General features: G+C 39.7%; 1 protein-coding gene across 3 annotated transcripts in view; it reads left to right on the plus strand.

The window, feature by feature from the left end:
- Window positions 1-25,349, plus strand: part of LOC131245044 (exocyst complex component SEC5B-like) — a 132,135-nt gene that overhangs the window by 61,155 nt on the left and 45,631 nt on the right. For all 3 annotated transcript variants that reach the window (XM_058244223.1, XM_058244224.1, XM_058244225.1), the window contains 3 exons: window positions 2,298-2,462; window positions 11,706-11,832; window positions 11,909-12,119. In XM_058244223.1, the coding sequence (XP_058100206.1) occupies window positions 2,298-2,462; window positions 11,706-11,832; window positions 11,909-12,119 (503 nt within the window). The remainder of the gene's footprint in view (window positions 1-2,297; window positions 2,463-11,705; window positions 11,833-11,908; window positions 12,120-25,349) is intronic.

Genomic DNA, 25,349 nt, shown 5'->3' on the forward strand with positions numbered 1-25,349 from the left:
GCTAGTTAATATGAAGTTCCAATTTGCAACTTTTAGTATAAAGAATTAGAAAACAAATTTGCAGATTTTGGAATCAGAAACCTGAAGGAATTGGGTGATGTGCTAAAATACTCATGGATGAAATATGAATAGTTGAATTGAAATGAGCCAATTTATGAGATGGGCGGAGGATGTCATGCAACTACAAGATGCACATTCTGCTTTTATATCATGCGTTTTTAAGTTTTGTACAGATTCATAGTCCAGGCAATAAAAGGAGTTCTGTATCCGTTAAGATATGGCCGTAAAGGCTGATAAGTATAGGTAAAGCTGGGACCATTATGCGATACAGGGGTGAAACAGGGCAGTTGGTTTTTTTTGGACTGTATCACCTGTTACGGGGGCCATAACGGCCATTACAGGGCATAATGACAGTTACTCCCATATCAGTAAAAAAAACAACTACTTTTTTTTTTTCCCTTTCTTTCTATTCAAATCCATTTTCTCCACTTTTCACATTCCAAAAACTTTTCTAGATTATTCTACAACAGATTTCAACCACTCTTACTATAGTTTTTAGGATTCAAAATGTGGATTGAAACGATTTGGGCGAATAGAAGCTCCGAAGGCAATTCTTTTTTTAAAAAATAAAAAAAGTGGTATTTGTGTTTTTTTTTTTTTTTTTTTCCCTCCCGATTTCTAGTTCTAATGCTTAATTGTGATGTGTAAATATTAGAGACACATAACCATATTCATAAATTTGTTAGACAACTAGATACAAAACTCTCACCAAAGAGTGGACCGTTACACTACATGAATATGTTCAAAACAAAAAATGAATATTCAGAATTTTTCAGGTAAAAAAATAATAAAATCAACCATTACAGGGGTTGTAACGGTCGTTAAGCCCTTGTATTGGCTGTTACAGCCGATACCTGTATTGGTAAATGGTGGTGACCGTTATGGCCATTGTTATTGATATGGAATACATTAACAATACTAACCAGGAAACCAAAAAAATGTAATGTTGTACTAGCATCATCGCATGAGAAACGTGACTGTTAACTATAGTTGGCCTGGAATACTTATACCCATGGTGAACACGTTTTATATCAGATATTAGAGAACATAAAATTTTGTAATTTCTGTAATGATTTATGTATTTATTGTCTGAATGGAAACATAAAGTAATAGAGGTCTGTTGCATAGAAAGAAGACTCTTATAACTGCCATGCCTGGGAGAGTTACCCAATACTTAATTTCTATCTTTCCTTGGTGAATCATGTAAGTTAGGAAGCTTTACCTTCTAAATATGACCTTAAAGTTTCCATATTTGGAAGGTGTTTGAAGGTTTAATGTGCCGTTTGGATTACATAATGTATAAGATAAGGCAGTCTCTAGAGCAACTAAATTGTCCAATATGGTCATGAATCATGAGTGCATGAAGCAATTACAGGTTTTTTTAGTACCCTTTATGTTTTTCCCCCCTTCTAAAGGAACCCCTCGTCTAGTCTCATTCTCTCTCGTTCCTTTTAATCTCACCTTATACACGTTGAGGAAAAGTGGCCCAAGAAACATTTTAATTAATTATCACTCCATTGTAACTTTTATTTCATATAGTCATTAGGTCCTAGAGACTAAAATATCATTTAAAAAATGATTAGAGCACTAACTGTAGTGTCAAGAAACATTTAATGTTCTAGCATACTTGCTAATGAGAGATTAAAAACAATGAGACCTGTACCTCTTTTAAATTGAGATGTATAATAAATGGTCGCAGACTTGAAGCTGATGTGGGGCAACATTACAATTTAACACAACATACGCTGGATCCTGTACTTGCAGCAGGCTTGTTGTGCTTGTTTAGCTTTGGAGCTTTTTTGAACCTTGAACTTGTGAGCCTAGTAAGAATAGGGCAAGATTGAACATGAGCTTAACAAGGTACATGTACATTTAGGATGGGAGTCGATGTTAATGATATTTGTAGCTTTAGCAGTCTTCTCCTTTTTCCTTCATTCTATTGTTGGATTTTATTGGACTTTGGATATGGAAATATGTTAATAGCCATGATTACTCGTAAGCATTTCTGATGATGTGATCTAGATTCTTTCGATCTTATCAATAAGGTTTTCTTAGGGCTAGAGAATTGATATGCTTGTTTTCTGGTATTGCTTTCATTAGTAGTTCATGATATTTGTTGTTAAAACTTGCAATACTAGTATTTGGCTTCTTCACCAATTCAAAATGAAATTGTGAATTGTGAAGTTACCTTTTAAAAAAAGGTGAATTGTGAAGTTCTAAACTATCTTTTATTGCAGTCTTCCCAAGTTGCTGCTAGCAGTATGCTTTCTGATGCAGAACCAAATGTTAAACCTGTCATGAGTAAGACTGATGACAAAATTAATGATGTCAAGTACTCAAGTCATTCTCTTGATGAAGTTGCTGAAATGGTGCATGGTACTATATCTGCATATGCGTCTATGGTAGAGATACTCTCTCTCTCTCTCTCTCTCTCTCTCTCTCTCTCTCTCTTGATGAAAAATATGAAAAAAAAATCGGAAAAATGTGAAGATTCCAAATATGAATTCTTTTCTAGTTTCAAACATCTTTATGATGGTGATGGGCCATTCTTTGGTAAGAGTGCTAACTTCTTCTTCTTCTTCTTCTTTTTTGAGAAGTAATGGAATTTTATTAGAAAGGAATCAAATGTAGAAAACATGCTAATTTGGTAAGAATGTTGTCTCCGGCTGCCTGATGATATTATTAAGCCGAAAGGTTGAGACTGTCTTTAAACTCATATATTTAATATTCTAAATATCTAATATCAATTATTTAATATAAATAAAATTATATGAGTATGAATCTAATGATGAGACAATATATATTTTATAATTGTACAAGTTGGTTATCACAAACAACTATAGTATTGGTCTATAAAATATTAATACATGAAGTGAACTGGTAAGTGATAAAGTGATGTCAAACATAAATACAAAAACATTACTCACCATGTCACTACAAGAAAGAAAATCGTGCTGCATGTGGTTGCTCAACCTCTATATCGTCATCATTTGACTATGGTGTGGGTGCTGCATATCCATCATAACCAAAGAGGAAAACCATCTTAATGAAAACCGAGGATGACTACTCACGATCATCACTACAACTAGGCATCTGCAATGTTGAACTCATAAGAATAGTGATGAGGACATGGATGACCTAATATTGATGGATTGGGCTGATTTACTTGATGATGAGTTTTCTCATGAATTAGAGCATAGAAAGGGGCTCAATTACTTTCCATAATGGGCCAAATTTGTAGACCCATCGATGGACCATACATTATGGCACTTGTGGTACACTTTTGGGTCCCACAAAAGCGTCACTCGGTGGCATTTTCCGTAAGTTACGATTTTTTCTTTATTTTTGGACAAATTTTAGTTTATTTTACTTTGCTTATGTCTCACTTAAGTAAATAGGGATATTTTATTATTATTATTTTTTAAAATATGATTGTAGAGTTGAGATTATAACATCCAACCCATATTTTATGTTTGATGTAAGGCCCGGATTAGTTCTAGGGCTTTTATTTTGTTCCCTTTCATATTGAACTCCATAACAAAAATTGTCCAACAGCTTTTGTGATAGTTTCTTATATTTTTTACAAGCCTTGGCTAGGGTTTGTTCAATTGCATGTTTACACACCTAGGCCTAGAATCTAGGCCATCAAAACTGGTGAGAGCTTCAATTATTCGCTGGTTATTGCATTTTTTTTTTTCCTTTTTTCCTTTTGTTTCTAGTAGAAGAATCTCTTTTATTGGATTGGGTGTGTTTGGGCATGATTTGGTGCTAGGGTTTGATACAACTGTGTGGTTATCGATTCACATCCGTCAGGTACATCGGATTGGGTATCAAAGTTTCCGTTTCTGCCATTATTTTGTTCTTGCATTAGCTTTTTCTCTTACAATGATGCCACGTAGAGGTAGAGGCCGTGACGCACGAAGAGTGTACAAGGAAGATGCAAATCTAGTAGAAGTGAGATTCACCATGTTAGAGAGGCAAATGCAAACCATCTCCCAACAACTCCTACGCTAGTAGTGAGGAATGAATCATTGACTCGAGAAAACGATGATAATGGGTCGAGTGGGAGTGACAATGTGATATTAACCCATTCCATTGTGAAGCTTCGTTGAGTCACGGCGAGCGGGAATGAGGGATTATTATGACTGAAGTAGGGAGTTGGAAGTGACGGTAGAAGTCCCTGCATATCAATGTAGCATATGTGGGGATGATTTTCTATATTGGATTAATGTTGTGGAGAGGATCCTTGTATACAAAGAGATGGGGATGAAGCAAAAATGGTGAAAATAATTGCTATGAAGTTGAAAGGTAGAGAGCTTCAGCGTGGTGGGAACAGGTTAAGGCCTCCCGAGAAAGGTGCAGAAAGTCCAAGGTGAAATCATGGGAGAAGATGAAGTCTCTCATGAAGGAGGCTTTCTACCCATCGACTACGTACAATTTCATTTCTAGTGATTACAGCATATTCGACAAGTGGACAAGACTGTATAGGAGTATGCGGAAGAATTCCATAATTTGGTGGCCCGAAATAATTTATCCGAGACCGAAAAACAGCTGGTTACTCGTTTCATGGCTAGGTTGCGGCCCACTATTACATATTAGTTGGGGATTCAGCTAGTGTTTACTGTTACAGAAGCATGCAGGCGAGCCACTTTAGTTGAAAAGTGGACCAAAGTCAGGTATGGTCACATGGAAGCTTCTAATCAATTCATTTGTGTTTTGGGTAGTAGTGGTAAGCCTGTAGGGGATTCGAGTTGAGCTAAGAAAGTCACTCCAGCTTTTGGGTCATGAGTTTTGAATGGCGAGGCAGTAGTACAAACGAGTAAGGAAAAAAATCCGGTGATATAATGCAATGGAATTGGGCATATTTCCGCCAAATGTAGGCTAGGCAACGACAAGTCAATTTAGCTGGTAGCTCTAAAGCAGTTGTGGAAGAACAATCAATTGACGATGATGGTGAGACCATAGAGGGGAACGCACAGTGCAAATTATGATACTGACGGTAGAGACGAGGGAATATATGGTGATGTTCTAGAAACGTTGGTGATCCAAAGGGCTCTTCTCTCACCAAAGTTGCCTAAGGAAGATGATTGGTTATGGACTAATATCTTGTGCACGAGCTGCACAGTGAATGATAGTCTGTGGGGTGATCATCGATGGTGGTAGCTGTGAAAATATCATCTCTGAGGAGGTAACAGAAAAGCTCTAGTTGAGGATCGAGAGGCATCCAATTCTATATAAACTTGCCTGGTTTAGGCATAGTAGTGAGGTAAAGGTTTCTTGTCATTGGTTTGTTTCTTTCACGATTGGTGAAACCTATCATGACAATGTGAGGTGTGATGTAGTCCAAAGGATGGATGTATGCCCTATATTATTGGGTCGACCATGGCATTACGACCGGTGGACCATTCACGATGGTTAGAAAATGCATATACCTTCATTAAAGATAATTAGAAAATAGTATTGAAACCCATGAGAGAGGGACCGGGCAAAACCTTTAACCACAACCTGCTATGCTTTATAAGGTTTGTGGCAGATGGAAGACTTCAAAAGGTGATTTTCGAATAGGGAGATCTAGTGTGGGTCCACATGCGGAAACAAAGGTTTGTGACAGGCACTTACAATAAGTTGAAGTAGAAAAAATTGGCTCGTGCAAGATCTTGAAGTGGATTAACGACAACCCCTATCGCATTGAGCTACCACCTAGAGTGAACACTTCTAATTTGTTCAATGTTGTTGATCTTACACCATATAAGACAATGGATAATGGATCAGACTCGAGGTCGAGTCCTTTCTAACCCAGAGAGGATGATGAGGACATGGATGACCTAATATTGATGGATCGGGTTGATTTACTTGCTGATGAGTTTTGGTATGAATTAAAGCATGGAAAGGGGCCCAAATACCTTCCATAATGGGCCAAACCTGTAGACCCATCAATGGACCACACATTATGGCACTCGTGGTACACTTTCTTGGTAGAATGAATACCCCTTTTGGCGTGTGAATTCTTTTGACGAGGCGGCCTGATTCGTTCAATAGATCCAGTCGAGGTGGTTTTCGTTTATCAGCGAGTAGGTGGTCTAAGTTCCTATGACTGCCTCTTACGGTTCTTCCATGGAAAGATCTCCCTAGTGGATCGCCCAATTGGACTTACCGGCAGTGCCTTCGGGTCATGGGTGATGCCACCTGGCCATAGTAAGGGGTGTGAGCAATCTTAGCGAGGTTATTACAAAAGTGTTTCTTATGTCCTAAACTCGTTAGGCACCTACAAATCCGAGTTGGGCAAGGAAGGCGGGGAAAGGAAAAGAGGTAAGGGATCTTTACTGCTTGCTCCTTTTCCGCAACTCAGGCTTTTGCTTCCTAAAAGGAAAGAAAGAAATCCAGCAAAGAAACTACTCGCTTTAACTTAACTTATTGTTATGCTCAGGCTTCTTCAAAGGAAGCCCTTTGCTCCACTCACCTTAAAAGACTGTAGGAGTCATAAGCTCGTTCATTAGTCAACAGGGGTTTATGGATGACTGATATTGCACACCATATTCACCAGTCGCCTAAGCAGAGACTTGACTATGCTGGGATGATTATTGGACCTATGTGCTTATCAACCAACCATCCATGGACATCTCTATGTTAATATGGACCGTTATATGGTTGCTGCAACCAATGATGCGTCCTAACAGGGATCATTACTGCGTACATCCATGAACCCTATGTTGATCATTAATAAAGGTCTCTCTCTTGTCGGATTCATTCCTTTCCATATGTAAGTCAGTTAGAGGAAGGAGTCAATCCGCTAGGTCATTACCTTCATATAAGATATAGTCGGCCCACTTCTAGCCATTCAAGCAATTATGCTTGTTCTAGCCCTACGATCCGCCCCTATGAATGTTTCATTGAGGATTGGAAGAAGCGCTATACGAGGACTTCGAGGTCAAATACAGAATGTTTCTTTCCATTCCTCCTGAGCTACTTATTTCTTTGAAAAAAGAGATCAAAGCAATGTTTGAGTTTGCTAAAATCTTTTGGAGCAACGAAGTGAAAGGGGCCCTTTTCTCTCCTGTGTCTACTATGATGCTCTGGCCTTTGGTTGACTCTGTTGCAACCCTGATTTTCTCAAAGATTACATGTCTCCTATCTCCATCTCTCGAGCGACTTCCAACACTTTTGCCTCTTGGGCGATTTGCTATCGGTGTCACAGCTCTACTTCTCTTCCACTGGGGATGGCGACGCTTCCTCATTCCTCCAGCCATCCCTTCTGTTAGTGGTATCTGTCCTTGAGAGAGATATTCCTACCCTTTCATCCCCTCGGCTTGCATTCCCCACTAGTAAGCTTCTAATTCCCTAAATTGATTGGCTCAGTGCTTGTCCTCCTACGGATCCGCTTTCAATCTCTCTTTTTAGGTGGAAGGATGCGATAACAGGGGTTTGGTATCTATCTTTCTATGTTTGGATTTCTTTCTCTTCTCTCGCCGCAAGTATCTTCGCACCTAAATCAAGTAACTATTCCCGAACAACTCAAAGCTGGACATTCTTTTTGCACTATTCTGGATACTAAAAACATTGGAAAAATCTAGTTTAGGTCTTCGAGTCTCTATATTGTCGTTGATATTTTGCCGCCCGATTGAAAGACTCTTTGTGTTAACGTGTAAGAGGTGAATCGCCTTCTTCACGCGAATCACAGAGCCGACTAACAACTTCTAGAGAAAAATCCCCCAACAAAAAAAAAAAACTTTCAACACCCAACTCTATTCAAGGATAGTCGAGTACCTTATGCGCATCATGGATTTAATAACAAGGCGTAAGCCCTTGCAAGAGTAGGCAAAGTCGTAGCTTGCAACTGAAGGAAGATAGGATAGATTTCACACATAGGAGATCGAGACACAACCCTAGGGCTATGGGGAAAGATGTGGATCGATAGCCCTATACACAAAAGGTTTGGGATGACCAATTCACCATGGTCGTATGTAGTGTTCAATTTGTCATTAATAATATCTCAATATTATCAATATCGCAACATGCGAGATATTGAGATCACAATCTTCCGCGTCCTTTCCAATTGTTGATGATTTCTTGGTGAAATATCACGTATTGTTGATATTTTGCAATATCGATAGATGTTTGGATGGAAGGTTGGATGGTTAAATAGGCTAGAGGGGATGGTTGGACCGATTTCTTACAACAACACATGCTTTTAAGGCCCCATTAAATGGAAACTTGTTATATATGCATTCTTTTTGCAATTTTTTTATTTATTTTTATTTTTATTTTTTATATTTCTAAATATGCAAGTATGTACATTTTAACATCTCCTGGAGTTTTCGCTGAAAATTCCACCGTTTTTCCTATGTTTCCCTCCATTGCTGGTTATCAGCGGTATTATTGGTGATATTGATATTGTTTCCGTATCCTTAGCCAGCGAAACTTGTAGCAATACCAATACTTCGAACACCGAGTATATGTGATGATCATTTCATTAAATACTCATAAATACTTTGAAATTAGTCTCAATTAATAGCTGGATGAAGGGAAATTTCGGAAAAAAAATATATTTTAATAATTGTTTTAATTAAAAAGTAATTTTTATTTTCAAAATTTGACAAGGACTTCACAAATATGTAAATCAGGCCTCATACATGCTTGATTTCATGTTTGGAGGCCTCATACAAAATTTGACAAGGACTTCACAAATTTTGAATTTTTCCCAATTTCCCCCAAATTGCGTTACCTACATTCAAATATGGAAATTAGAGTGCATGTGATGATGAATTCATGAAAGACTTCTAAGTAGTTTGAAATTGCACTCAATTGGTTGCTGGTTGATGGGAAATTTCAAAAAATAAATTTTTTAATAATTTTTTTATTATTTTTAATTAAAAAATATTTTTTTCAATGAAATTTGAAAAAAACTTGACAAATCAATAAATCAGGCCTCATACATGCTTGATTTCATGTTTAGAGTGCCACATCACAAGAAATTCGGGAGAAATTGGAGAATTTTCCAAATTTCCCCAAATCGGGCCACCTACACTCAAGTGTCGAAATCGAAGGTTGAGATTATTGATTTTCAATGAAAAACATGAAGAATCAATGATTTCTTATGATTTCACACTCATTTTGTATGATCTAAACAAAAAGAAATAGATCTAAATGCAAAATACCTCACCGATTGAGAAACAACCCTAAATTTAAGAAAATGATTATTCCAGTTTGAAATGTTAGTTTTTCTCCCAAATCCTTACACAAGATGGACCGAAATCCATTGACAAGGTGCTTAGAGGGAATAAATTTGAGGGGAAATGGGTATAGAGTTTTTTAAAGCGAAGAAGAGGTTTCCTGTGTGGTATCGTCTATATCTCTCGATATCAACTGATATTGATGATACCCAGTAAAAAAACTAAAGGAAAAAACGCGATACATTGCGATATTAGAAAAATATCGCCGATACATTCCATTAACTTGCGATAATTGCAATTTATCGATCGATACATATGAATATGTGTTTTCTAGTTACATTCCAAGGGGTTTTTGTATCGCTGGAGTGTGATATTGATATTATTAGTTGATATATCAGCCGATAGTATCGATACTGCAAATACTGGATTGAGGTATTGTAGTCTTTTTCCTTAAAAATAAGATTGTAGGTTTGAGATTATAACACCCAACCCATAATTTATGCTTGATGTATAGTACAACCCATATTAGTTTTAGGGCTTCTCTTTTGTTCCATTTCTTATAAAAATCAATAATAAAAATTGTTTGGCAACTTTTGGGACATTTTCTTATCTTTTCTACAATCCTTGGGCTAGAGTTTGTGCAATTGCATATTTGTACATGTGGGTGTATGATCTAAGCCATCAAAGCTGGTGAGAGCTTCGATTATTTGTTGGTTATTGCATTTTCCCCTTTCATTTCTTATAGAGAAAACTCTTTTATTGGATTGGGTGTGTTTGGGCATGATTTGGTCTTTGTGTTTGATACAATTGCATGTGGTTGGCGATTCTCATCCGTTAGCTGCTGGCCATTGCCGTAGGTAGACCCATAGTCATAGGAATAACTGTCATGCCCCAAACTCGGGGATGGGGCTCACCAAATTCCTGGCCGCCAAATCCGGTGGTGAAAGCCTCCGTAGTACCCCAATTTCAGTTCCTAGCTTCCATACACCAAGTTCTAAAAGTGGGATCCCACAAGGAGGATTTTCTGGGTGGATTTTTAGGGTGATTTTTTTTTTTTTAAAAAGAAAAAGAAAAAAAGAAGCATAACCACGAGTGTACCAAAAATCAAAACATCATCACATGTCTAGTATAGAACTTTTGAGTATAGTGTTAGAAAGGGAAATACAAGATAAAACAAAATTCTAAAAGAACTTGGGCACACACTTCGGGCTCAACGCTGCTAATATTCCCTAGTCTAACCTGCAGCATAAACAAATGCCCATAAGCCTCCTATGAAGCTTAGTAGAGTGCATGTGTGCGTGCGCAATGCATATGACAACTTAGTAGAGTGCATGTGTGCATTCGCAATGCAATGAAATGGAGGAAGAAAATAGTGTGCAAATTGTTACCAACCATGATGCATCTTATAAAACAGCTAGAAAAATGTTGATAGAGAAATTGAGACATTTATTTGATCATTTGTCGCACACTATATCAACCTCATATTGGAAGATATTGGAAAGAAAAAAAATTAGTTGAAAAAGCGAGACAAGTCATCTATAATCATTAATCTTGATGTAATCCATTTTTTCAATATGTGAGCATGGATATCTCCTAGGAGACTATCTAGAAATGCCAAAGCCATTTCCTAAACATGCAACTTGGACCTTGCTCCAGGACCAACTGGGCTGTGTTAGTGGTTAAAAATGATAAGTTGTTTTATTGAATGCTTGAATTTGTTCCATATATCAACAATACACTGATTGCTTAAGTAGAACTTTCTCAATTTATCTGCTTGAGGCTCAAATTTTGCTCGGTTATTCCCACTTGGCTGATCATATATTTGGGAATATGGTATATTTAATTTCTTTATTTGTCTCTAGTCATGGGCCAATTCCTTTAGGTTGCTTTTGCTTGAGCTGCAGGGAAAAGCAATACGTGACTTTTGTGATTTCTACTGTACTAGAAATTTCGGAAATGTGAATTGGTACTATATGGACACCAAATAGCTCTTCTTCCCAATACAACACAACGGTCCAATTTCACAAAATATTCTTCCAAGAGTAGAAATTTTAAAGTCAGAAATAGTTTTTCTCCACTCCTGAAAGACCTAAGCCAAATGCTGCCTGCCTGCCTGCCTTAGCTTTATCAAAATGGATGTTGGTTTTGTTTAACTCTATTCTCTTAAGAATGCTTACGCTTTCACCTAGGGAGAAGTAAACCATCTTTATAAAAAATAACTTGTTCAGATTTAGAGGTATGTTGCTATTTGTTTACCATTCTTCCATGATGGATCATGCATGTTTATAGATTTGGTTCTTTGCATTCTGTTCTGTGCAGTATTCAACCACATGAACATAGGTTTTATTGTAAGCAGCCTAATGAGTACAAACTGAATCAACTCTGGCAAATACATGACTTAATGTTGTACCAGTTTCCTATATTCAGCTAGTAAGTGCAGAGTGAAACGTATGCTATTAGTTATTCCTGATGCAGGTCCATAGCACATTTTGTGATCTTGAAGAATCAAATACTCTTCATCCATACATGCATGATTCCATAAAGGAAATATCCAAAGCATGCCAGGCCATGGAAGGGAAAGAGTCTGCTCCTCCAAGTTCTGGTAGGTAATTCCTTTTCTGAGCACAGTTTTCTCTTCTGAAGTCACTCTATTCTTATGGCATTTTCCTGACTGCCAGTCAAAGCCTTGCGTGGGCTTCATTCGGAAGTCACAAAGATCTATATATTGAGGCTTTGCTCATGGATGCGGGCAACAACTGGGGAGATAGCTAAGGATGAAAGTTGGTTTCCAGTACCGACTCTTGAAAGAAATAAATCTCTTTACACAATATCATTCTTGCCTCTAGTGTTTCATGCAATGATAGTCTCAGCAATGGACCAGATCAATATGTAAGCATTTAATGCTGACTGCCATATAAAATTAATCATCATGATTCCTGCAGCTTCTGTATCATTTTAGTTTTGATTGTGCACTACTTTGTGTAGTTCAATGCTGCTTCAATTCATGAAGTTGTCTTGTAGCCAAACCTGGCATGTGCACTTAGTATGTTGTGCTTACCACTAGCCACATGACACAATGCTAATGATGAGTAAGACTGAACGTATCAATGATGTAGAAGATTAGGATATTGTTAGTCTTGATCATGAAAGCCCTTACTGGAAATGGTAAGTCATTGAAATTTATGACGACATGGCCATATATTGATATGTTATATGTCGTTGGTCATATTTTATTATTCATCATGTAACATTTCTTGTAGGTTGTATTTGTCATTAACATGCATAACTGAAGCATTCGTAGAATGGTCTCACGTGATGTACCTTTAATACAATGGACAAGTTATTCACTCACATAATGTCTATATGTTGGTGGTAGGACATGGACCATTCAAGATACCAAGATTACACAAAAGCATGTAATCTATGTTAACTCTACTTTTGTACTGGATTTTACATGATATCCAGCTTTTGAGCTTGAACGAGCAACACTGCATTTCTTTTTCCTACCCCAAGAAATGACATTGGGACTAAGAAACACATGGTACTCCACATGACTACAATACCAAATGCTGCTTAACATGTTTATGAGTGGCATTTGGAAGAAGTGTTGAAGTATCAACACCCAAGCATGTTACTGAAAGGAGTAGAACTTGTGACACCAAGCATTGATGAACGACACCAAAGGTCAGTGGCATATTTCCATTGAATGAGTAGCAAAGATTGTGACCCTTGGGAGACCTTTATTGCAAGAAAGTAGTTATCCTATTTCTTTCACAAAAGATCAGTGGCATATTTCCATGGAATGAGTAGCAAAGAGCGTCACCCTTGCGAGACCTCTATTCTGAGAAAGTCATTAAGTTGTCCTATTTCCTTCATTTTAAAGATGTGCTGGAGAACTTCATGAAATGATCAATTTAAGTATCACTTCCCATAAACCATGTCATACTCATGAAGAAGATGGAGAAAGTTGAACATCAATGGAATAATTAATAGTGCTTTGAACATATGCTTCTCCAGTGAGAAGCATATTAAAACATGAACACAGAGCTTGAGCTGCCAATTTAGGATCTTGATGTTTTTTAGGGGCCTGTGACAAGACAACAATACCAAGATAAGTGTATTGTCAAATCTTTCACCATTTTGCTGAAGATTTCCACATAATACACCACACTCTTTACTAATCCGCATGCAATGAATCCCCATATGTGGAGCATATTTGATGGTGTAATTCTACTTAGCCACAAATCAATAGGATCTGAAGTGTGATTCCCTGTAAGGTACAAACACATTCATAGCATATCAAACTCCATTTCCTCTCTTATCATTGACAACTTTTTTGTCATTGCTGCCTTTTTTACTCATGATGGATTTGACTATTTTCAGCCCAATGACATTCTCACATAATAACCTCTCTAGACTCGATCTTTAAGAACTACTCCCTCTAAGGAATCTGAGCTACAGCAGAGTGACCTGATAGCTGCAAATTTAGGACTCTATAAGTAATTTGTCTGAGGATAAAAGAGGAATGTTAGGAGATGTTGGTGAAAGAAAGAGTATGTGAAGTCCCATCCTTCTATGGGCATAGGAACTAGATCAATGTGGCGATGTTGGCCCCTTCCGAAGTCATTAAAGTGAGTAGATGATCTGTTCCCTCTGCAGTTGTATGGAAGATGAATTTTGATGGTGCTTCTTTCGTTAAATCCTGATCCATTGGGCTTGGTGGGAATTTAAGGGAGAACATTGGCCTAAGCATATTGGCCTATTGTGGCCCCATCTTCCCAAGTGATGCCTACATTGCAGAAGCATTTTCTCTTAGGGAAGCGCTCTTTGGTGGGCAAACTCCTCCAACATCATTAAGTGGGCAATGTCTGTGGGATTAGAACCATGGGATTTTTGTTACATTTTCAATGAAATTAGGTCTCTCGCCTATATATTAAACATTTTCTTAAACAAGTGGATAGTGCGGCCAATGAAATTGTGGATGTGTTGGCAAAAGAAACTTGGGCCGTCTGCCTCTTTTTATTGGGAATTCCCTTTATTTAAATATATTTAGTCATTAGATGTTCCAAATCATGTTCGAGGAGAGAGATGATATCATATTGTAATTCTCACCTTCTAATCAATAGGAGCAAAATAATCCGAAGCTAGCATAATAATTTTGCGTGCAATGACCTTAATAGATTGATGTCGTTTGTGAACATATGGAGTTTGAAAGAGATGATAGCTTGATTGAACTCTATCCTTGAATATGTAGTCATAACATGAGCTATTGATGAACAGTTGGAATTTGTGGAAATAGGTGTCATCTTCACACCGATCCATGAGAAAACCATAGGTGCATGAGACAACTATGCCATATAGTAGATGTATCATGAATGTTCACCTACTGTCACATGGTGAGAAAGAAGCGCATGTCCTCATCCCACATCAATTGGTTGATAGTATCAAAAGCCTTTAAGAAAGTTACTTTACCCAAGAATCACACATGGACCATCCTTTGTTTTTGGGTTGTTGCTGTTAGATGCTGAAGGAACATGTGAAAAGCTTTCACATCAAAAGAGGTCTCGAAAATACATGAGGGCCTGCTTTGCATGGGGGTAAATCTTGAAACTTTTCAAAATCTTTATACATAGGATTTGAATAAGGGAGAATTTGGTATATAGAAAATCTCTCTAGGAACAGAAACAACGTGAAAGAACCCCCTTTACAAATCCCTTTTGTTTGCTTCTGCTCAAAATGAAAATGACAATGGCTATCCTATCTGATTTGATATGTTGCCACCTCATATTTAAACAAGCCCTAGTAGTTATAGAGACAATGCTTGAAGAATTGAGAAGATAAAAGACCATTGCTCTCATGGCTGCCTCCAATCATGTCCCATCACTAGGTCCTAAATTACACACTGTGAAGGGAAGAATGTTAGGACAATTAAGTGATTTGGTATGACTAATCATGGACAAGAGATTAGTTGACAACTGAGGAACATGCAAAACCGGGAACATTGACATTGAGGGAGCGAATTTATTGTCCTAGTTCCCTCAACTTGAGTACAAGACCCATTAACATTTTTAACACGATTATAAGGCTTAGATAATGAAGAGTAAGAGGTGAATTGAGAGGTCGTACTAGCCATGTTTGTCACACCCCAAACTTGGTGAATGGGCTCATAGAATTTCTGAGCTCCGAATTCGGCAGTGACAACCTCCATAGTACCCCATTCTTGAATCTTAGCTCCCATACGCCAGGTTCCGATCCTGTGATCCCACAAGGAGGATTTTCAAGGAGGTGTTTTTTTTTTTGTTGTACATGAGCATAACCACAAGTAACAAAAACAAAAAACATCATCACATTTCCATTAATATCTGTTCAAGTATAATGCTAGAAGGGAAATACATGATATAACAAAAGTTCAAAAGATCAGGCACATGCTCTTGCCTCAATGCTGCTACGGTTTAGCATAACTTGCACGTAAACAACGTGGGTAAGCTAACTATGAAGCTTAGAGAGTGTGCGTGTGTGCAATGCATGTGTGAAGCATACAAATATCATAGGAAGCGAAAATGGAGGGCTAAACTGGCAAGTCCATAAATGCTATTAGCCATACCTAGGCTATGCGATGCAAGGGCCTACATGGCCAAATTTCATATGCTAAAGATGCAATGCAACGTACTAATCCTCTAGTCCACATCAAAATAGTTCACAATTGGATCATCACCGGGGTCTTAGTTTACTTTCGACATTAGTTGCCGCCCATCGCGCGCAAGACCAAGCGATTGCAAAAGACCTCACTATCCACCTCGTCAATGGTACATTAAAAACCACCCGGCTCGTCGATAGCGAACTCATTTCACAAGCTGGTTAAACTCAACTTAGCATATAGCCCTCTGTACCCGGGCAGGTAAGGTCAAACCTCCTTTCTAACCGACCCCAAGACAGTGAGAGACACGGCCTACTGGTATCCAACCATTGTGTGCTCACGAATCCACTCAGGCTAGACGTTGGAGTATCCTACTGGTACCACAGGGTTTAGGGACTTTCACCCAGGGACGCATGTGACGCCTTTTAACCTCAATATTTTCCGATATCCATAAAATCATCCGCCAGCCACAACAAGAATGTGGGACTACCTCCCTGGTGTCACCAGGGAGTAGATGCGACGTGTCACACATGATGCATATGCATGAATCACACTATCCAAGTCTTGCATCAATCCTACGCGTATCGTGCGATCATGTAGGGTGACCCTACCTCGTACAGGTCCCCCAAGTTCCTCAAGCCTAAAAGACATGCTATGATCAATTGTCATTTCAAGACAAGCATAGAAATGATGCGTATGGGCAGAGATGAATGAGCAAAGTATCCATTACATTATGCATATTATCAGTGTCAATCTATCAGGCTAAATACCTTAGCATGTTATCAAACATATCACATGATAATTGGCCTTAAATGGTTCGACATATCGCGAGTGGGACCCGATCAGTGGGCCCCTCTAGCAATGTATGGGTCTACGCGGCATGGCCCACTTGCGACTAGAATTAGCCACACACTAGGGCCTTTACATATAACTTGATCTAGTAAAATGGATGATCAGTGAGGATATAATGTATACATCACGGTGGAACCCACTCGGGATGGCTTGAACAAACACATGCACCATGGTGGGGTCCACAGTAGGCCCTATGGATAAGTTGGGTGGCAACAAACACTACAATGGGCTTGTGGAAGTTTTTTAATGGTAGGTACTCAATTCCCACTTTCCTTTGGTGTGGTCCGCTTGAGGGTCTAATCGGCCTCGTTTATTGGCTCATGACCTAAATTGATAAAAACATATGGACGGTATGTATAAAATAGGTACATCATGGCGGGTCCCGTTGTCAGATGGGCAGCGTGGATAACAAACAAACATGGTCCTTAGGAAGGTCTCAACGACGGACGTCATTGTTCCACTGTTTTCCTGAGGTGCGGCCCACTTGAGATATGGATCGGCCTCACTTTTGGGCCCCATCCCTAAAATGAACTTGAGAAACAGATGGATGGCATGGATGAAACAGATACAACAGGGTGGGCCCCACCAGGTGGGCGCCCAAAAGCTTTGGATCAAGTTGATAGTTATGTTTTCCTTTCATCCTGGCCAGGGTACAAGTTGAGTGTGGCTTGTGCCATCGTTAAATGGTCTACGAACAACATGGTGGGCCACAGAAAGGTTCCAATGGTGGGTGTCATTCTCTCCACTTCTCCTAGTGGTGTGGCCCACGTAAGATTTGGATTTGTCTCATTTTTGGGCACCAACCCTACAATAATTTGGCAAATTAGATGGGCAGTGTGGGTGAAACACATATAACATTGTAGGTCCCACAAGTGGGGTCTGCCTTTACTGCAAAAAGGGCAACACCCCTAGGAAGGTTTCAATGGGCGGACGTCACTATCCCCTCTGTTCCCAGTGGTGTGGTCCACCTTAGATTTGGATGTCTTATTTTTGGGCCCGGGCCCTAAAATTAGAGGTGTACACTAGTCGAGTCGAGTCGAGTTTGTGCCAAGCTCGACTCGACTCGGCCACTAGTTGACCCCAGCTCGAACTCGGCTCGGTCCTCGAGCTTGATTGGTTAGTTTGGCTCGGTTCGGTCAGCAGATCGGGCCAGTTCGAGCCAAGATTGAGTTGAGTTCGCCTGTGTAGCATTTTCACAAACACATGGATTGCACATTCAAATTCTCACTCTATGTAAAACAGCAGTAGCAGTTTTACAGGTATTTCATCAAACACCTTGTAGGCAACGTCAAAATCAAGAAAAAAGGGAATTTCTTTCATATACATGTCTTCTTTGCACCAGCCGACACTTCGTTGAGTCATTTCATCAAACACTTGGTGAGCAACATCAATATCAAAGTAATCGAGTCACCGAACTGGTTTCGTCCGAGTTTGATTCGAGTTGGGGTTCAATCCGAGTCGAGTCGAGCTCGGCCAAGCTCGAACTCGGTTCGAAATTTTTTCGAGCTCAAAAAATCATCTAGACTTGGCTCGAACTTAGTTTCGAACCGAGTCAAATTGAGCTTTATCGAGTCAAGTCAAGCGAGCTAATCGAGCTAACTTGGTTTGTGTACAACCCTACTTAAAATAAGCTGGAGAAACAGATGGCCGATATGGATTTCAACATATACATCATGGTGGGTCCCACGAGTGGGCCCACCCTACTGGGTTGTTTAAGTAACACCCCTAGGAGGGGCTTAGTGGGGGACACCTACCTCCATTGTTCCCAGTGGTGTGGTCCATCTGAGATCTGGATCTCCCTCATTTTTGGGGCCCTGCCCTAAAATGACCCGGCGAAGAGGATGGATGGTGCAGATTCAACAAATGCACCAAGGTGGGCCCCAAGAGTGGCCCACTTGTTGGCAGCAAAAGGGGGGCACACCCCTGGTCCTGCTGTTTACTATGGTGCAGTCCACTTGAAATCCGGATCGGACTGATTTTTGGGGCCAATGCCTAAAATGATCTGGTGTAGCAGATGGACGGTGTGGATTGAACCCATACATCAAGGTGGGTCCCACAGTTCATGCCCCAAGGGGCTTTTTCCCACTCACATCATTAGGCAGTCACACCCATGCATGTAATGTATTTTTTTTCCTGTCTTCCTTTTTTTTGTGTTTTTTGCTGAACAGGGCCCACACTGAGGTTATCTGCTCCATCCATCTTGTTGGCCAGCTCGCTGTGGACCCAAAGTGTCCAGCCTTGGATAAGTTACACTGCACACACACATCATAGTGGATGTCATAATCACCAATGTTTTCTATGGTGTGGCCCACCCGAAATCTGGATCTAGCTCATATTTGGGCCCCAACCCTGAAATGATGTATCCTGACAAATGGACTATGTGGATTATACATGTACACCGTGGTGGGGCCCACGAGTATGGCTCCTCTGTAATGCCCAAAAGGATTTCCCCCTTCTAATGCTGCACAGCAACAGACGCTACATGTCTTGCCATTCAGCAGCTTCTCTTTTTTTAATATTCTCTTCTTTTTTATTCAAGTGGGGCCCACGTGTAGACAATCCACTCCATCCATCTGCTTGGCCATCTCGGGGTGGCCCAAGAAGCTTAGATCAATTTGATTTTTGCAATTTTCGTTCTTTTAGATCTAAGTGTTCTAATTAACATGTGGAATGGCAAATAAATAACTCAGTGGGCCACACAAGGTGGTCCACGATATCATAGCGTGCGAGGCATGCTATCTCACAGCGTGGCCCACTTATGGGCCCCACAATGGTCCACAATCATAAAAGAAAGAAAGAGAATGGCAGAAGGGGATATCGAGCCATTGGATGGGCCCCCCGCCACTATGGGGTCCTCCCTACACAAAACTAGCAAATAAATGAGGTGGGTCCCACCCTTGTGGGCCCATGGAAATGAAAGAAAGGGAAACTGGAAAGTTTGTCCTCTCTTGCACTCGCTATGATGTTGAACGGTTGGATAAGGCCGGATTGTCGATTGGATGGCTTGGATGGACCTAGCTCCTCCTAGATTCCTCTAACTCTCAAACTTACCCTCAAGCTCTCTCTCTCTCTCTCTAAACTATCTCATAAACACTCTTTTCTCTGTAATCTCTCACTAATTTTCTCTAATCTTTTCTCTCTCTCCAATCTCTTTTCTTTTCTTTTCTTTTTTCTCTCTCACTTGCTAGGAAAATTGTTGAAATGAGAGGGATTTGGGGGGCTTTGTGGAAAATTTTTTGGATAGAGAGGGAATTATGAAAAGAGGGAGGGGTAGAATGGGAAGAGGGAAAGAGAGAGGGGAGTGGCTTAACATGGGCAAGGTCTTGGGTTTGTTTGACTAATGGGGAGAGTGAAGGATGTGATTGATGAGTTAATGGATTGATTGGACTACCTTGGGATTTGTGCAAGTGGGAGTGTACCTCGGATTGTGCCAAAAACTACAACTTCTAATCTCGGTGTCACAATGGGGCATGTTGCATGACGTTGGGATCGCATCGCCTGTGCGGTCTCCAAGTTATAAGTCTCGGGTCAGTGCAGTATTGAAATATGGTTACGATCGATGCTCGCTGATCTGGTTTGCCGGGAACGTGTCGGCACTAGAAACGAAGCATACAGTCAATCTCACAGGGCTACAAGTCTTACAATGTGATTGGATGCACTAGAATCAATGATCCAGGACATACTTGTAGGAGAAGATGACACTAGATGAGTAAAAGCATATATAACTGACTGAGCAGAGGTAGTCTCATTTGATGAGAAAACACGTCCAAGAGAAACTAGACGACAACATTAATCATCAATTTTATCAACTAGAGATTTGTTAACACCTCTTGAAGAGATGGAATCATGGAACTCACTATGAACTTCACTAAAAACCTTACTAGTAATCATATAACCTGTCTGTCATACTCCATGATTTGATCGGCCTTGAACACGTACCTTGAGCTCCACACCCTTTACTAGAACTTTTTTTTTTATTTTTTTTTCCGGCTGTACTCATGGATTCTATTGATAAAAGGAAGCATCACAAACACCTTGTACCCTTCTCCATTGGATACAAAATTGAAAGAATCGTAGTCTTATCATAGTTGGGCTACTACTACACTTGGTACACATTTACGTTCAATAATGCCTCAAAATATGGACAGAACACAACCCACTACAATTATCATGATCGTCATCTAAGCCTTATTCCAATTAATTGGGGTCAGCTTTCAACCACCACGATACTTTAGCTAATAAGCATTTCTAGAAAAAAAAAAAACCATAATAAATTCAACAAACTGCAAAATATGCTCTGTGCAGACAATGGTGAAGAAGCTCATCTCAACCAGTGTTCTAGATATTGAAGATACTTCTTTATAATATCATCGATATTATAGGTATCATTAGGTCAACGATATTGAAACTGCTAGAAGTTAAGTATTTCCAAATATCGTTGATTATGATAAATCGCAAGGTTAACGATATCTACTCCCTTTGAAGCCTTTTCCGCTCGGCTCTAACATTGCCTGCCTAGCTGCTTCTACCTCCATGCAAACAAAGGCAAAGCCTCTGATTTTTGTTGAGTTCACCTCCTTAACTTTCCTACCCTCCTAAATACCTTCTCGAAATCTTCTGTCGGCCAAGCTATCGGAAAAACTCCACGTAGAATGTCGGAAACTCATTTAGAGGTTCCACCGGTCTTCTCCCTCTGGAGAACTGCCCCGCCTTACATTTACACTCAACTCAAGTCCTGACTCCCTCTCTTGTAGCAGCGTCGTCTCCCCTCTCATTAACTTTCTCCTTCCCACTTGCCTTAGAGAATTTCTTCTCCTATTCTCTTCCTATCAACCCCTACTACGCTCCCCTCTCTGACTTTGCTCCTCACTTATTGCTGGTTTGTTCCTGGTTCCCACACGGCTCTGTCCTCTTGCACTTCTCTGATTCCTTGACTCATCTACTTCAAATGCCGAGAATAGCTCTGATGTCGAGACTCGTTCCAACTTTGGTGCCTTATATTAGGGAACAACAAAGAACTTAAGAATGCATATTTTTCAATTGAAGCAGTTGTAACTACTATTAATGAACTTTTTTTGACAGACCAATATTTTATCGACTGATACGGGGGTGAAACAAGGTCGTTGTTTTTTTGGGACCATATAAGCCGTTATGAGGGCCATAACAGCCGTTATGCGGCATAACGACCGTAACTCTTGTAACGGTAATAAACAACCACTTTTTTTTTCTATATGAATCCATTTTTCTTTCCATTTTCCACTTTTCTCATTCTAAAAACTTTCCCAGATTATTCAATAACTTATTTCGACCACTCTTACAATAGTTTTTAGGATTAAAACCATAAATTGAAGAGACTTGGGTGAATAAAAGCTCTGAGGGCCATTTTTCAAAAAATAAAAAAGTGGCATTTATGTCTTCTTCTTCTTCTTCTGTTTTTTTTTTTTTTTTTTCGATTTCTAGTTCTATTGCTTGATTGTTATGTGTAAATATTAGAAACATGTAACCATGTTCATAAATTCACCAGAAAACCAGATACAACACTTATACCAAAGAGTGGACCGTTAATTTACCATACGCATGTTCAAAATGAAAAAGATGAATACATATGTGGAATATTTGCATTATTTTGGATTTTCAAAATATTTTTAAAGAATTTTTAGGCAAAATAAAAATAAAAATCAACCGTTACGGGGGTTGTAACAGTTGTTACACCCTCGTATTGGCCATTACGGCCAATACCCGTATCGTTAACGGTGGTGACCATTACTGTTACGCCCTGAAAATCGGGGGTCGAGCAGAAGTTCAACTCCTGAGTTCCAACGCATCACCTATGCAACATGGATAATGATGATTAAATGTTGTCCGTGTTAGTGCATTAAACATGAGTGAGATTATACCAAATCAGCATATCATACCCCAGAGACAGTTAAATTACACAAGCAGAAGACCATGATAGGTATGTATAAAACATATAAGTGGTGATGCATCTCCAGATTATAATCATGTTCCAGGTTAAACAATTACATGTATCGTTTCAAAATACAAAATATCAAAATGTGTAGGTCCGTCTACATCATGAAATCCCTATAGCCCCGACGATCAGAATGCAGCCTACATGAACCCGCCAGAATACTGCATATACGAGAACTCCTCCTCGTCGTCATAAAAATCAGGCTCCGCTTCATAAGCTGCGCCATCATCTGCAACTAAGAGTTTGGTTGGTGTTTTAAAACACCGTCCCAGAGTGGGAGTGAGTGATCAACTCAGTGGAACTATAAGGCAAAGGTTAACATGTTATCAATTCAGTCAAGCAGTAATGATAAAGCAGTACAACAATCATGTCGTAGATTACTTTTGTTAATGCAAGAATGGTATGCGATAATGATGCATGCCCTCGCCTACACCCTCAGCGACTTCATCTCACGTTCGTGCATGGCATCCTCCCGAAACGTGTGCTTCCTCGCCAAAGCACATGCAGTGCAGTGCATAATCGTGCTACGTAATACTTAATTAGGTTTATTCATACGACAGGTTCGGGAAGCTAAGGTACCTCCCTTTATATCACTTACCCAAACAACAATCCATCTAGGGTCGTCAATCCTAGCTCATCACATACGATAAGCAAGTTATAGGGCAACGTCACCCCTGATTGAAACAGTGGACAGACAAGTTCAGATCACTACGGGAGGCTCGTCACCTCGGCATAGGCCTTGTTTATACTCGCGGTCACTATAGGAAAGGCGTGTCACCTTAGCGTAGGCCGACAACTCAAATACAGTGTCCCATATCACCATATTCGGCTCACGAGTTTGGTTTGCTTACTGGACACTACGGGGAGGCTTGTCACCCCAGCTTAGGCCGACAGCTCGACCACGGTGTCCCATACCACCATGCCCGGCTCATGAGTCTTAGCGGATCGTGGTACCAAGGTTAAACGGGTTTTCATCGGTAAGTGGTACCTTAGATTCAAGCAGTTGCGTCCATACATGGTAAACATACAATGGGCAGATCGGGTTGCTTGACAAGCTGGATTGGTACGAGCGTACGTTGAATTGGTCGACATAGAGCGCGTAAGCACTCCGCGTGGCCCAACCACTGCCGGCAATCTTCGTAAGACTCGGATTCCTCAAACATATCTGTGGTGGCGAAATTAACTCAACCACTCGATCGGGAGTTGTTACCGATAGCCTGGACTATGTAGCAGTCCCAAACATACTTAAACATAACAGGAAAGCATATATGATAGGCACATCAGCAATAAACAATTAATTCAAACAAAGGAACCACTTGAGCATTTTTATGAAGTACAAGTAAACATGCTTTCACACCTATACATTTCATACGTAAATCACATCAAATGATCTAAGTTACATGAATGGATTTATACACATAGCTAAGGTAGTTGAGAATCTTATCTCAATACCCATATAAAATACAATTTACCAAATATTTACTCATCAGACATTTCTACAAACACTTAGACTACACACTTCAACATACATGACGTATGTTGGTTATAACATGTATAAGGGCAAATCCTTTCACCAAGGAGTTGTCACATATACAACAATTATATATCCATGATGGATAATCATGGCAAGCACGAATCCAAATTCCATACCCATTCAAACATTTTTACAAACACTTAGACTACACACTTCAACATACATGACGTATGTTGGTCATAACATGTATTAGGGCAAATCCTTTCACCAAGGAGTTGTCACTTGTACAACAATCATATATTCACGACGGATAATCATGGCAAGCACGAATCCAAATTCCATACCCATTCAAACATTTTTACGAACACTTGAATTACACTATATTCAACATAGTTCATATATATCTGTAAAGCGAGGAAAACATCGTATCTAGCATGTGAAATGGCAACCAAGTCAGTTATAAATCATTAACCGACATTGACAGCCTTGAAAACCATAACCTAAACATTTATAGTCCGCACCTTTCGCCGGTAAACTCGTAACGGATTCAATTTGAACACTCTCGCCTTGTAAACTAGACTTTGGATACCTAATCAATGAAATGGGTTAGCTATTTCACTGATCTACGTACTTGGATTCCTAAAACAGGTTAGGGTTAGGGTTTCTTACCCAAGAACGGAATCAGAATCTCCGGTATAGCGACACGAAAGTGGTAGTTACATACGTGGAGTAGTGAGATCGAATCCCAGGAACTATCTCACACTCGCTCTCTCACTTCTCCACTTTCTCCTTCACTTTCTCTCTCTTTTCTCTCTTAGGGTTTAGAATTCGTATAGAATGAGAGAGGGGTGGGTAAAGGCCCTTATATAGGCCCAGAACTGATGGGAATGGCCCCAGGGCGATGGTATACTTAGGTTATAACCAAAGAGTGGCTGTTTCGGTCCAACGGAGCACATCTGGAGGCCCCGTTTCTACATACGATCTGGAAAAAGTTCCCTGACATTGGATCTAGGTCAGGTTAAGTTTTCGGTTCGATCGGATTTACGGAACGACCGCAGAGGACCAGTTTCAGTTTAATGGTCATCGCCACTCGATCAGGGCCACAAGTACATTGACTTGCGTATGAAATTTGCTCTGATCCAAGGTTATATTTGGGTCAGATTCTGACGGTCTGAAACCTTAGAA

This window comes from Magnolia sinica, chromosome 5, assembly GCF_029962835.1.
Source record: "Magnolia sinica isolate HGM2019 chromosome 5, MsV1, whole genome shotgun sequence".
Lineage (NCBI taxonomy): Eukaryota > Viridiplantae > Streptophyta > Magnoliopsida > Magnoliales > Magnoliaceae > Magnolia > Magnolia sinica.